Genomic DNA, 15,285 nt, shown 5'->3' with positions numbered 1-15,285 from the left:
TTTTCCCTGCGGCTCAGTGTCAGACCACGGCTGTTGTTAGAATGTGACCCTGTCAAGTGCAGTGCTGCGTAGGTGACATGCTTACAGTAACCTGGGACCAGGGCATCCTCCCAGAATAGCTGAGTGCCAACATGCCACCACGTCAATGCCAGAGCTGTACTTCTCTGGGCCATGTGGCCTGCAGCCTCAGTCCATAGTCACTCTACAACTTGACATCCCAGGAAATGACTATGTGTTGTACTTGGTTTCAACTTTTATTAGATGGGGGAAACTTTTGCTCAGCCATTCTAAAGCTTCATGGCTCTTTATCTGCCCTCATCTCTACACAACATGAAGAGAGATAGTTTCATTAGGAAAACACCATCATGAAAAAGCACTATTATGGTACCAGAGAACAACCAAGGGAAAGGGAAATCCCAGTGAAACACCCCCTTAGCCTGCACACTCTGTAAAGAGCAAACCTCTTTCTTTGTAATGTACGCCAGTAACATTGGTTACCAGACGATAACGTGGCTCTGATATATCATGCACACCACAGGTTATTGCTCATACTCACCAGGGTTGTATGTGGCAACAATAGTTTCAGGCTACGATGCTTTGGTGTGACAGGACACGCAAGCACGCACTCATCTTTGTGAATAAAAATGAAAATAAGCTGTGGGCCACATGTTTTGGCCTAACAACTTTGACAGTGGCCCAGATCCTCAAAGGTATTTAAGTGCCTAACTCCCATGGGAATTGGTGGAAGTTAGGAACCTAAATACCTTTGAGGATTTGGGCTAGTGTCCCTTTAAAATTTGGAATTGTTGATTTTTTTCATTCTAATGCAGGATGAAGAATTGGAACAGTTTGAGAAATTAGATGGTGTTTTACCAAGCTCTAATTAAAAGAAGGTCTTGGTGAATTTTTTATTTGGAAAGGAGTTATAGAGCCAACTCCTCAGCTGGTGTAAATGAAGCCAAGCCAGTTTACATCTAACCCCTGGATTTTTAAGTGATTTAATGTTAAACCCATAACTTAAAAATACTCAGTATCAATGGGAACATATTTATTTGCCCACAGACACATATATGGTTAGGCAAAATGGTGGAGCATTCACATCTATGAGAGCATCACAGTCTATTTGGTAAAAGAACATGGGATACCTTCCATACACAATCATCCATTATAGAAGATCCCATATTGTGCTAACAGTTAAGCATGTGCCTAAGTCCAATTTAAGTCAAAGGGACTTATTATAAAGCACATACTTATGTGCTTTGCTGAGCAGGGATGGACTTACGTTCTTAAGTCCTTTTTTGAACTGGGACCTATATGTGATTGGACATTTCTTGTTTTTATACATTCATGTCTTAAAATTAACAATCATATGGGATTTATTTATTCTAACCCAAGAAAATTTACTTCCTGCTTTCAATGATCAAGAAGCCCATTTTATCTCATAGAAAAAAGTGGCTAAGGGACCATTCAGATGACTGGTAGGGCAAGAATGATCAGTTATAAGTGTAACTAGCCTGCACCTGTATTTTGTGAAATTTACCACTTTTCCCTTTTCTTCTCTATGCCATTAATCTAGTTATTTCCATGGTTAATGTGAAATAAAGGTTCATTTCAGCATGACCGTGTCTTTGGAAGGCAAGAGAGAAACTGGTTCACTTCAAATCACAGAGCAGCCACTAAAATGGACCATGTCATTATTAATGTCTGTCCTTAACTCACCCTGCGTGGGCATGGGCCTGAAGACAATGCATTGTCTTAGCTCATCTCACAGGAGTGTGCTGAGGCTGAACTCATTCCAGCAGGTACGTGCCTTGCGAAAGGAAGGTGCTACACACGTACAATTTATCATCAGTACGATTTCAAGTCGGGAGCACAGCACTGAACTGGAACAGCACCTAAAGACTGGGGGTGTGTGTGAAATCCTCGTCTCGCTGAAGTAAATGGGAGTTTTGCCTTTTACTTCCGTGGGCCAGGATTTCACCCTGGGAGTTTACACTAAGGAGGCTTCCATGTTCCTCTGCAACTGAGTGATACTATTTAAAATTCAGGCATTAAACGCTACAGGATGGCGCGCTTAAGGGTGCTGCATGTGTAACCAATCTGATGCAAAACCTCAAAAGCAAAGAAATGTAAAGTTAAGCTACCTAGCAGGACATCCCCTTTTTTCCTTCACCCATCAGCACAGAAGAGTGGGCGTCCCTTTGGTATAGTTCTGGGGCAGCACCCACTCGCTTCTGGGGTATGGGGGTCTGGAAAGCCAGCATCCCTTGTGGGGCAGAGTTAAGGTGATGGTGTATTCTTTGTCAGGTGGTTGTCTCTAGGTAGAGGTGGGGTCTTAGAGGGGAGGAAGGCAGGCTATGTATTTTAAGAACCAAACAAGTGCTACCTCCGAAATCTGACTCTGTTTGACCTGTGACAAAGTTCCTCCTCTACCTTGGTGGGTCCTGCGCTTATTGGTGGATTTGCTCGCCTCACAGATTCACCCTGTGGGTCGGGAAACAGCCCAGAGACCTTCCCCTCTGGGAGAAGCCACAGTCCAGGTCAATTCGTCCTGTGTTTGATCAGGAGTTGGGAGGTTTGGGGGGAACCCGGGCCCACCCTCTACTCCAGGTTCCAGCCCAGGGCTCTGTGGACTGCAGCTGTCTAGAGTGCCTCCTGGTACAGTTGTGCGACAGCTACAACTCCCTGGGCTACTTCCCCATGGCCTCCTCCCAACACCTTCTTTGTCCTCACCACCGGACCTTTCTCCTGATGTCTGATAATGCTTGTACTTCTCAGTTCTCCAGCAGTATGCCTACTCGCTCTCAGCTTCTTGCACGCCTCTTGCTCCCAGTTCCACGCACGCACTTCCTCTCCTCTGTCTCCTTGGCTTCCTCTGGCTTGACTGGAGTGAGCCCTTTTATAGCATCAGAGGGGCCTTAATTAGAGTCAGGTGCTTAACAGCCTCACCTGACTCTTAGCAGGTTAATTGGAGTCAGGTGTTCTCATTAGCCTGGAGCAGCCCCTGCTCTGGTCACTCAGGGAACAGAAAACTGTTAATCCAGTGGCCAGTATATCTCCCTTCTACTACTCTGCTGTTCCCAACTGGCCTGGGTCTATCACAGACCTAACAAGGTCTTTTAATGCCACTGGAGAAAATGTCAAGCAGACTTCAAATATTTTAACTATTTTTCCTTTCTCCCCATTTCCCTTTACGTGCATTTAACAAATGGTAATTGACATAGCCCTATTGATAGCAAGGAGCTGCCAAGGATCAGGCTTGACTCTGGGCAAAGGTACAGAATTTAACCTGAGGCCCAGGAAGGAATGATAATATCCTAGTCCTTTGGAGTGAAGATCCCAAGGAACAGGACTTTTGTAGTTCTGTAGCCATGAAGAATAGGCCTCCATGGAAGATACTTGTGAGGGAAGAGAGAAGGAACCAGAAAGAAAAAGTAATATATACCTTGTTTACAGGTACCAGAGAGTTCTGTTTAATGATCTGTCTGAGCCCTGGTCTACACTATGAGTTTAGGTCAAATTTAGCAGTGTTACATCGATTTAACCCTGCACCCGTCCACACGACACTACTGTTTTTTTCGACATAAAGGGCTCTTAAAATCGATTTCTGTACTCCTCCCGCAACGAGAGGATTAGCGCTGAAATCGACCTTTCCGGGTCGAATTTGGGGTAGTGTGGGGTCGTTTGGTCGCAATTCGACGGTACTGGCCTCCAGGAGCTATCCCAGAGTGCTCCATTGTGACCACTCTGGACAGCGCTCTCAACTCAGATGAACTGGCTAAGTAGACAGGAAAAGGCCCACGAACTTTTGAATCTCATTTCCTGTTTGGCCAGCGTGGCAATCTGCAGGTGAGTGCAGATCTCATCAGCAGAGGTGACCATGATGGAGTCCCAGAATCGCAAAAGAGCTCCAGCAGGGACCGAATGGGAGGTACGGGATCTGATCGCTGTATGGGGAGATGAATCCATGCTATCAGAACTCCGTTTCAAAAGATGAAATGCCCAAACATTTGAAAAAATCTCCAAGGGCATGAAGGACAGAGGCTATAACAGGGACCCACAGCACTGCCGCGTGAAACTTAAGGAGCTGAGGGAAGCCTACCAAAAAACCAGAGAGACAAACGGCCACTCCGGGTCAGAGCCCCAGACATGCCGCTTCTATGATGAGCTGCATGCCATTCTAGGAGGTGCAGCCACCACTACTCCAACCCTGTGCTTTGACTCCGTCAATGGAGTAGCACGCAACAGGGATGCGGGTTTTGGGGACAAGGAAGATGATAAGGAGGAGGTTGAAGATAGTTCACAGCAAGCAAGCGGAGAAACTGTTTTCCCTGAAAGCCAGGAACTGTTTCTGACCCTGGAGCCAGTACCCCACGAACCCACCCAAGGCTGCCTCCTGGACGCGCCAGGCAGACAAGGGACTTCTGGTGAGTGTACCTTTGTAAATATGATACATGGTTTAAAAGCAAGCGTGTTTAATGATTAATTTGCCCTGGCATTTGCGGCCAGTACAGCTACTGGAAAGTCTGTTAATGTGTCTGGGGATGGAGCAGAAATCCTCCAGGGACATCTCCGTAAAGCAATCCTGGATGTCTCCCAAAGCCTTTGCAAAATGTTTCTGTACTCGCTGCCTTGGTGCTCCAGTGCCAAGATAGGGATATGGGTTCCACCTATCGCCCCACCACAGTTAGGGAATCCCATTGCAGCAAAGCCATCCACTATGACCTGCACATTTCCCAGAGTCACTACCCTTGATATCAGCAGCTCTTTGATTGCATTGGCTACTTGGATCACAGCAGCCCCCACAGTCGATTTGCCCACTCCAAACTGATGCCCGACTGACTGGTAGCTGCTGGCATTGCAAGTTTCCACGGGGCTATCGCCACTCGCTTGTGAACTGTGAGGGCTGCTCTCATCTTGGTATTCTTGCGCTTCAGGGCAGGGGAAAGCAAGTCACAAAGTGCCATGAAAGTGCCCTTACGCATGTGAAAGTTTTGCAGCCATTGGGAATCGTCCCAGAAATGCAACACTATGCGGACCCACCCGTCTGTGCTTATTTCCCGGGCCCAGAATCGGCATTCCACAGCATGAACCTGCCCCATTAACTCCATGATGTCCACATTGCCAGGGCCCGTACTTTGAGAGAAGTCTGTGTCCATGTCCTCATCACTCTCGTCACCGCACTGCCGTTGCCTCCTCACCTGGTTTTGCTTTTGCAGGTTCTGGTTCTGCATATACTGCAGGATAATGTGTGTGGTGTTTACAGTGCTCATAATTGCCGTGGTGATCCTAGTGGGCTCCATGCTTGCAGTGCTATAGCGTCTGCGCTGAAAAAAGGTGCAAAACGATTGTCTGCTGTTGCTCTGATGGAGGGAGGGGCAACTGATGACATGGCTTACAGGGTTGGCTTACAGGGACTTAAAATCAACAAAAGGGGTGTGTTTGAATCAAGGAAAAACACACACCACTCTCATACAGAATGGCCCCCTCAAGGATTGAACTCAAAACCCGGGGTTTAACAGACCAATGCTCAAACCACTGAGCTAGCCCTCCCCGCACTTTTCATAGAGGGAGGGAGGGAGGAAGGGGGGAGCAAATTAATAGAAATGCATCCAAAACAAATCCAGTCTCTTTCTTGTTTTGCTCCACTCCATCTCTCTTATACATCTTAGGCTGGCAGCAGACAGTGCAGTACGACTGCTAGCCATCGTCGTCTCCTGGCTGCTCACCAGAAGATGGTGCAGTACGTCTCCATGAGACGAAACTTAAAAAGAGAATGACCTGGAGTCACTCCTATTTATGTCCAGGCGCTCCTGACAGACCTCACCGAGGTCGGCTAAAAGAGCACCCAGGAGACAATGACGATGGCTACCAGTCGTAATGCACCGTCTGCTGCCAAAAGGCAATGAGCTGCTGCTGTGTAGCAATGCAGTTCCATGTCTGCCAGCACCCAGGAGACGTACGGTGACAGTGAGCTGAGCGGGCTCCATGCTTGCTGTGGTATGGCGTTTGCATGGGTAACCCAGGAAAAAAGGCTCAAAATGATTGTCTGCCGTTGCTTTCACAGAGGGAGGAAGGGAGTAGGGGCCTGATGACATGTACACAGAACCACCCGTGACAATGTTTTTGACCCATCAGGCATTGGGATCTCAACCCAGAATTCCAATGGGCGGCAGAGACTGCAGGAATTGTGGGATAGCTACCCACAGTGCAATGCTCCGGAAGTCGACGCTAGCCTCGGTACTGTGGACGCACTCTGCCGAGTTAATGGTCTTAATGGTCTTAAGTGGGGACACACACAATTGACTGTATAAAATCGATTTCTAAAAAATTGATTTCTATAAATTTGACCTAATTTCGTAGTGTAGTGTCTTGCTATATACTAGTTTAAGGAATATGCTAGATATGACACAAAAAGATATGATTGTATGAGGCCACTGTTAGGATGCCGAGAAGCATCCAAAAATAAAGCTGCCAAGCCCTGTGAGCAGAAAGATCACTGGAAGGTTTTTTAAAAAAACAAAGAAAACCCCCCACCTCCTCCCCTGACTGATTTGCAGCTGTTCTGCAAATGAAACACAAAATCTAAACACTATGAGGTTAGAAGCAATGCAGCTTTTGATAGCCACACTTCCTTTGGATGAAAAATAAACAAATAAATAAATGAAACGGCTGGGATGTTGCATATGTGCCTTTCTGCCCTTGGGAGGTAATTTTTTACAATATATGGGGTTGTTGGTTTATTGTTCAAAAGCCACTTTCTCATGCTTCATTATTCTCAAGCCCTGGAAGTAACAAAGCAGCCTTTGTTGGTTTCACACATCATTGCTGTCAATTACATTGCTTTTATTCTTGCCTGGGTATGGAGGTATGAATTAGATTGAAGACAAGCTATTTTTCATACATTGCAGAAGGCTGACCTTGCAGTGTTGAGATTACAAAGCACAAACAAGTTGAGGCAAACTCTTTGCTGGAAGTCTCAGGGGGAGGGACTAGCTATGCACATGGAATATGTACCCAGTATGCAGGCACACACATGCTAACAGCAAAAGAAATTACAGCCAGGAAACTTTAATGTTGCCTAGTTACAGTCACACAAATTCTGGAATTGCAACTGTTCATCTCTCACCACGAAGCTGACTTGACCGTACAAATGTATTAAAGTGAACACAAGAAGATTTCACTCTCCCTTTCCCCTATTTAGTAGGGAATCATTTATTTTAGGCAACATATCCAAGACAACAGTAATGTATAGATGAAAACAACATTTATGCAACATGCAGCTTTGCTCTGGGAAACGTAGCTTTTGTATTTCCTGACTTTGTGCGAGTTTGGATGAAAATGTGCCATTTAACTGCTGTTGTTTTCACATTTCAATTCTTATGCTAGCATTGTTTCCATTTGTGGCCTGATTATCAGCCGTTCCGAGCACCTACACTTCCCACAGCACATGATGGGAGCTGAACAGGGAGCAGTGTTGATAACCAGGCCATTGGCTTCTAAATCCACGGTTAGGGTGCTATATAAGTGGCCTGATTTTCACAACTGCTAAATATTTTGGAGAATTATAACAATTGGTCACAAGGTGTTATCAATGAAACCATCTTGCAACCTCACCAGTAGGGTTTGACACTAGTACCCACTAAATCCCATGAGTCTGTGTGCATGTATATGACTCGTAGTAACATTCTGTATTCATGAATTGATTTCCTTCCCACAGGGGTAAAGCGTGTCCCTTCTTGAGTATGGAGGGCTTCCTGGTAGCAGAGCCAGAGGACCAAGAGGATGCGGGGCGGGGAATGACTCAAATTTGAGGTAGGAAATGCACTGATCCTTCCATCCTCTCCCCACATAGGGAAACAAATCAGAACTAAGCACCCACTCCATGGCCTGACTGGAGGTCCGAGCTCTGGGAGTATGTCTACACTGCAGCGGGAAGCAAGCCTCCCAGCCTGGGTAGACCGACTTGTGCTAGTGGGACCTGTGCTCGTGCATTTCTGGGATCATGAGGGGTCCGAGCTTGGGTGGCAAGCCCGAGCCTCCATTGGTGACACAACATCCACACAGCAATTTTCAGTGGGCTAATGTGAGTCCCACTAGCACAAGTCTATCTACCCGGGCTGGGAGGCTCTCTCCCAGCTGCAGTATAGATGTACTGTGGGTTTCAGAGTTACCACCCCATTGAGATGAATAGGGCTGTTCACTCCTCTCAGAGCTATTGTTTCATGCTCTCTGCAGACTCAAGTGAGCACTGCTGTATCAATTACACCCATGTTGCGTTTTTAAGTTTTCCTCTGCAATCAGGAAGGCTAGAAGCAGCCTTTTTTTTTTTAAAAGAGGTTTGTCTGTGACATGACTCCTGGAGCCAGGGCACAAGATTATAGTGCCTATGTCTTAACCTGTCCCCAGTGACAATCCTGATGAGGACCATAGGAGACACAAAGGTTTCCTGAGCAGAAGCACCGTCATAATAGCCTTCAAAAACTTACCACAATGAGTGCAACAACAGACAGTGTGTAGTAGGTTGAATCTCGCAGCAGACTCCATGATGACAGTGCAACCACCTGAGAAAATATGCAAAAGGAGGAGTGAGCCAAGCTCTCATCATCACAAGTTCTCTGTGTCAAAGGATGGACAGTCATTTCATAGTGCAAGCTGGCCCCATCCATTAACACGTGACATGGGAAATCCAAGTTTAGGAACGCATTGCGTTTCTGAGACCGCCGTCCAGAGGCACAAAAAGGCCAGAGGTGAGACTGAATCTCTGGCACCTAAAGGTGGCACAGTCATGGTAATGGACAGCAATTGCATTGTTTATCCACGGTCACATTCTGCCTTCAGTTACTTCTAGGCAGGTCTAATCATCCCTGTGCATCAGTAGGTTTTTTTAATAGCTGTAACTGAAGGCAGAACTTGGGCCCAAATCGTTTGGTTAGGAGAAAGTCACAGTTCTAGAGTCCTGTAAGATGGGTGGGTGGTAGAGGGATTGAGGGCCCAATCCTTTGAGGTATTGATCGTCTGTTAAAAACTTTGCAAGCCCCCTGAGAGAGCTTCCGGCGCCCTGTGTGATGGGCTCAGCACCACACAATATCCGATTTTAAAGGGGAAACGCAGGGAATGTTTATATTTTAAATGGAAAGGAATACAGCTAGAAAACTGGGAGGATGCAGGGGGCCCTGGTTCTCTGCTGCCTCCCATCCTGCAGAGCCATTTACACGAGAGCTTCTCAAACCTTTTTGGGCTCAGGACCCATTTGAGGGCCTGTTGCAAGCCAGTAAATAGGCTGGAGGTGGGGTGTTGGGTCCTGGCCCCAGGGGGCGCGGCGGGAGGCCTGGGGGGTCTTTGTTGCAGATCTCACCCTGCAGTCTCCCTGCAGCAGCGGCTCCTGCAGTTCCAGTGCTGTAGGGCTGGTTGGGCTCGGCTCCTCACTCTGGGTGTTGTGACCTCTGTGGTTGCAGGTGCTGCTTCGATTTGGCCTTGAACTCCCTTGTGTGGGGGGGCAGCTGGGCCAAATCTATGTAAGCACAGTTGTGACCTGGTGCATGGGCTCACTGTGCCACTCACTCAGGTTTGACCCAGTCCCCCACCCCCGCATCTTCCTGACTGAGGGATGGTTGGGCCAAATCTGAGTGGTGCTGTAACCCTGCAGAAGGCAACACCCAGCGTAGGGAGCTGAGCCCAGCCAATCCTGCAGGACCGGAGCCATCGCATGAACCTTTTGAAATGTTCCGCCTCCCCACCCCAGTTTTGGGTGGTGATCCCCGGACTGAGAAACGCAGACTAACACTGTACAGAAAGCACCTCCCACCCTAGGATCTCCAAGCAGTCACCAACAATAATTAATTTAACTTCAAAAGAGACCTGTGAGGAAGGCTACTTGTTGTTTTGTGACGAGCCCACAAAACGAGTTTTGCGCCTATGCATCTGAGATGCTGCACAGCTCCTAATGCAGTGTGGTGAGGAGCTGCCTTTTGTAGGTCTCTGAAAATGCACCATGCTGGGCATTTTGGTGGTGTGTTGCCAAACACCTTCAGACACACACGATTGGTGCACAACAGTCAACTAGTTACACACTCTGGATGGGATTTTCAAAAGGGTGCAAGTGATTTAGGCACACAAGGCACAGCAAAAGTCAATGGGATTCAGGAGCACAACTATCAGTGGCAGTCAATCTGATCTGTGCTTCTAAAAGTCATTTAGACACTTTGAAAATCACAACCACTCTTCACAAACTTTTGCAAACCAACTGAGTTTGAAGTCCTGGACAGTGAAACTCTCTTTTCTTATTTTTTTCCTACTTTTTTATTACCTCTCTCTCTCTCTTTTTTAAAAAAAAAACCTTAGGAAATCTCATACAAAATACTGTGTTATGGTCGCAAAGTTATGCACTGAAAAATCAGGAAATGCTAAAGTAACATAACCTTAACTCTGCCCCTTAGCGCATAGCTGGTACAATTTATTCTTGAATTGTATGGTCACATATGCAAGTGGTACCATATAATATGAAGATGACTTTTCCTACACACTTAGATAGTTAAGTAGACTCTTGTAGGACTGTGTATTATGACTTTGAGTAGGACAGGAAAACAGAAGTCATCAAAGTCAGAGTTTAAGGCCAAATGGAACACCAGATGATTTAATCTGACCTCCTGTATATCACAGGCCGCCACCACCCAAAACCCAAAATTAGACCAAACTGTTAAAGCCCACAGGACACTACACTATCATGTGCCACAGGCAGAGAATAAGAGGGACTATGTTGCACCAATGCCCGAGGTCCCCCCAGTGGCAGGGAGCTGACTGAATGAGATACATCAGATAATCCTGACAAGTGACTTACACCCCTTGCTGCAAAGGAAGGTGAAATCTCCCCCTCACCCTCAAGGTCACTGCCAACCTAACACGTGGGGAAATTCCTTCCTGACCCCACACACGGTGACCACTTAGACTCTGAGCATGTGAGCGAGAACCAGCCAGCCAAGCACCCTAGGGACAGAATGCTTGGTGCCACCTCACAGCACTGGCCCTGTCCAGTGTCCCATCTCCAACATGGCCATCTCTAATGATTCAGAGGAAGGAGACCCAACCCAGAGTATATTGTATGCTTGGGGAGGGGGGGGGGGAAATCCTATCTTGACCCCTCCAGGTGTCTGGCTGAAACCCTGAAACATGAGCTTTCAGGAACAGAAGGTGTAAGCTGGAAGTGAGCCCGAGGGCTGTTGAGCCCTGCCACCTACCATCACAAGCAATCAGGACATACAATCACACTCATAAATTTGTCTAGCTCGCTCTTAAAACTAATTAAGTTGTTTGCCCCCACAACTCCTATTAGGAGGCTGTTCTAGAACCTCATCCCTCTGATGGGTAGAAACCTTCTTCTAATTTCCAGCCTCAATTTGTCCCTGGTCTATTTGTTCTTGTGCAAACATTTTTTTTAGCTTAAATAGCTCTCACCTTCCGTAGTGTTTACAGAGAGCAATCATATTTTCCCCCCATCAGCCTTCTTTTTGCTAGGTTAAACAAGCCATGTTTTTCCAGTCTCATAAGATCAACTCTCCATTCCTCTGGTCATCCTAGTAGCTCTTCTGTACCTGTTTGTTTGAATTCATTTCTCCTGAACATGGGTGACCAGAGCTGTACACAGCATTCCAGTTGAAATCTTACCAGTGCCACGTACAATGGCATTAGTACTTCTGTATCTCTACTGGAAATGCCTTGCCTGATACATCCTAGGATCATATTTGCCTTTTCCACCATTGCATCATGTTGGTGGCTCATGGTGATCCTGTGTTCCACCAACACACCCAGGTCTGTCTTCTCCTCTGTTGCCCCAGCTTGTGGGAGAAATTCTTATTATTAGATCCTAAGTGCATGACCTTATTATCGAATTTCACCTCATTTGGTCTTCAAGGTCATCCAGCTATTCCTGTATAATATTCTGATCCTCCTCTGTATTGACAATGCTTCCCAACTTCATATCATCCACGAATGATTTGCTGATAATAAAGTCATGTATATTAAATGAACACAGTATAACATATCTATAGGTGCTCCATATTAGTATATAGGATAGAGTAACAGTGAAAATTTGCTACAGATACAGACTACATAGAATCTCATTGATTTCAATGGAGCTCCAGCGGTTTGTTTTCCATCAGAGAGCAGGTTGCAGAATTGGGAGCTAAGTTTGCAGGGATATTAGCTTGTCATTAACTGCCTCAGTCTCTGAATTAAACCTAATTAAGTCTGCAAAGTGCCTGGCTACAGAGTTAAATTAGAAGACACCTAAAACATTAAAGCTAGACAAATTCCAATTAGAAATAAAGCACACATTTTTAACAGTCAGATAAATCATCGAGCTCAGTGAAGGGGTAAAACTGGGTGAAATTCTCTGGCCTGTGTTATACAGGTGATCAGACTAGGTGATCTAATGAAGCATAACAACTCAGAAGTTATGAGATGATATCAACACAATAACAACTGGATGAGTTAATCTGGAAATATCTAGATCAAGTCCTTAGAATAGGGATTACTTACCTTAGAAGGTGGTTGAATTTAAGATTCAATTCTCGAGCATCACACACATTTTCAAACTGTGTGCAAGGTCATTGAAAATATTTTTATAATATTTCTCAGAAACAGAAAAGCCTTTCTTTAGCTAGGTCGCACTGGACAAACATACTTGGGAAAAGATCAGATATACTACCAAGTCTTATACTCAGAATCTCCTTTTTGGAAGGCTTACATTTAAAGCAGCATAACTCTGTCACAATCAGAATTACAGTCCAAAGGCAAAAATCAGTGGAATGATCCCTATAACACTAGGCTCTCACATTTTTGACTGAGCTATTAGTATTTTAGCTTTCATAGTCCATCCATTCTCCTGAGCTTTGGACATGTACTGGATGGTTATTTAAACCTCTAACACAAGATAAAGACTAGCCATTGCAATTGCTGTTTTGAGGTCTCCTTAGGAAAACTCTGCAATATGCATGCACAATGGCTGCCATGAAAAAAGCAACATTTGTCAACAGTTATCTCACACTGCAGTATTTCCCTGTCTCGCTCTGTGGTCATTGCTGGCAAACGTTGACTTTAAATGGGGACCATTGCATTCAAGTGGGTGCATTCAATTTTAGAACCGTGAGAAGGGATTCTTTGAACTTCCGAAGGCCACATGGTGCCATAAGACACAGGTCTGTGATGGCAGTGGGGCATCGCTGTACAAGCGCAGGGGTAGTTCTGATAGACATTGTTAGAGGAAGCCTTCACTCCACAGACATGGTCCTGCTTTCTGCCTGCCCACTTCCGGGGGAGCTAGCACCTTTCTAATGCTCTCTTCTGGCCTTAAAAATATGAATAAAATTGGGAGAGGTGACGATTCTGTGTACAGGACACAATGAACACACATTACTAAAATATATACATCAGAGACAACCATGATCCATGAAGACAGAAGGCTAATTTAGTTCTTGACTTTCTTAACTAAGAGCACTGATGGGGTGAATGACAAATGCTCATACAGTTGTTAACTTCTTCAATCAGCTAAAGTTTAATTATGACTATTTCTTCCACAGCCCCATAACTAATCTGTCTCCTTAAACCCTTATTTTCCATTTCTAGAGGGTACGTCAGACATTCCCTTAATAAAATATGGTTTCCATCCACATCCCTGAGTCATGTTTCTTCATGAATTCAATCAAACCAAAAGAAACTTCATTTTCACTTTTCATTATCTGTAAAAACCCTTCTTGTCACAGAAGATTGAAGTGTAACTGTGTGCCCACATTGTCAACGATTAACCCTTAGAACACTGCACATTTTGCAGCCTGCTGGCCCAAGGAATGTTCTGGAAGATGTCGGCCATGATTTTGATTTACATGAATTCAGGCAGTATAAAGGGGCCTTGTAACTGCAACCTACACCCAATCTACGCCCTTTAGCCCAGCAGAGCAATGTAAAGAGACACAGTGTAAATGAGAATCAGGCCCTGAGTATGCACAGATTGCGAGCCTGCGCTGAATTCTGTGCCATCACATCTTCACTGCTACTGTTACTGGTGCTGGCTAGATTAAAGCTAGCATGGGCAGGCCTACCTGTGCTACAATCACACCTTACACTGTGATGTAGATACACCCACACAGTGTTTGTGTTATTCGTAAGGCTGTCAGAAAGTTGTGATATTTTGGTTAAAAGTTGCTGTCACTGTTTGTTAAAGTTGTGGTTTGGGGTGCTGCGTGTATGTGTGGGGGAGGGTGCAGGACCTAAACACTTGTTTTGTAACTGATAGAGGTTGGGTCCTTTACCTTCCAACAGGGGCTGGCTATCCTCCCATTTCTCCAGTCGATGGGGTGGGGTGGGGGTGGGGCTGAGACCCCACATCTTAGAGCTGGCCCCAGCTCAGACTGCTGAAGGCCCTGTCTGGGGCTGGCATAGCCCTGTGTTCTGTGAGAGGCACACGCCCCAACCCCCACCTGGCCCTCCCCGAGCCCATCCCACAATGTGGCCAGGCAGCTATGGAAGGCAAAGTCCTCAAGGTTGTGCAGGAATCACTGCTGCTCAGCAGGCCTGGCCCGTGCCACGTGACAGAGGCAGAACTGCAACTGGACAAAGTGTGAGGCCAACAGAGCTGGAGTACTGAGTGGGGTGAGCCCCTGGAGATCCTGGCCCTGACCCACATGGGTCCCCGGCCCCACTCTCCTCCATCCCTGCCTCCAATGGGCAGGGATGGAGCAGTGGCTGGGGCAAATTTGCAAGTAGCATTTCAAAAGAGTTGCAGCGTAATTTGACAGTTGCGGTCAGTGTTAAAATTTGCTGTTTCTGCACCGGACTCACGGCCTGTGATTTTCTTATAGCCTTATATATTAGCAGCCCACTGCAGCTGTCCCCTCTGTATTATGAATTCCAGCATCAGCGGCATTTGAGCTTCAAACCCTCCCCTTGTCCCCCATGGGGCAGCTACTTAAGTCTAACACACAATCTCCCTTGAGCTAGAGATTTCACGGTGTGGGCAGGAGTTGCATTAAGGGCGGCACTCAAGTTATACCTCAAGCTAGCAGTACCGTGAAGACTAGCCTTAAGAATAAAAGGACATGCAATACACGTTCAGTAGAGGATAAAACAGGATTGCTGCATAGTTCCTCTCACTCAATACCTTTCAAAGCCACAGAAATCGGAAGGAATTTGGGTCACTGTGGGCCAATTTAGACACAAACTAGGACTGTAGAAGAGAAAGGCCACTGAGTAATTCAGTCCTTGACTTCATTAGCTAATAGTCTCAAAAGG

The 15,285-nt window shown here is 46.1% G+C and overlaps 1 protein-coding gene across 6 annotated transcripts in view; it reads right to left on the bottom strand.

The window, feature by feature from the left end:
* The window catches only part of SLC24A3 (solute carrier family 24 member 3), a 380,232-nt gene that overhangs the window by 38,215 nt on the left and 326,732 nt on the right, over positions 1-15,285 (bottom strand). For all 6 annotated transcript variants that reach the window (XM_045010656.1, XM_045010657.1, XM_045010654.1 and 3 more), the window contains one exon: positions 8,490-8,564. In XM_045010656.1, the coding sequence (XP_044866591.1) occupies positions 8,490-8,564 (75 nt within the window). The remainder of the gene's footprint in view (positions 1-8,489; positions 8,565-15,285) is intronic.

This window comes from Mauremys mutica, chromosome 3, assembly GCF_020497125.1.
Source record: "Mauremys mutica isolate MM-2020 ecotype Southern chromosome 3, ASM2049712v1, whole genome shotgun sequence".
NCBI classification, from domain to species: Eukaryota; Metazoa; Chordata; order Testudines; family Geoemydidae; genus Mauremys; species Mauremys mutica.
Note: the sequence above shows the minus strand (reverse complement) of the source record. Positions and strands in the feature narration are given on the sequence as shown.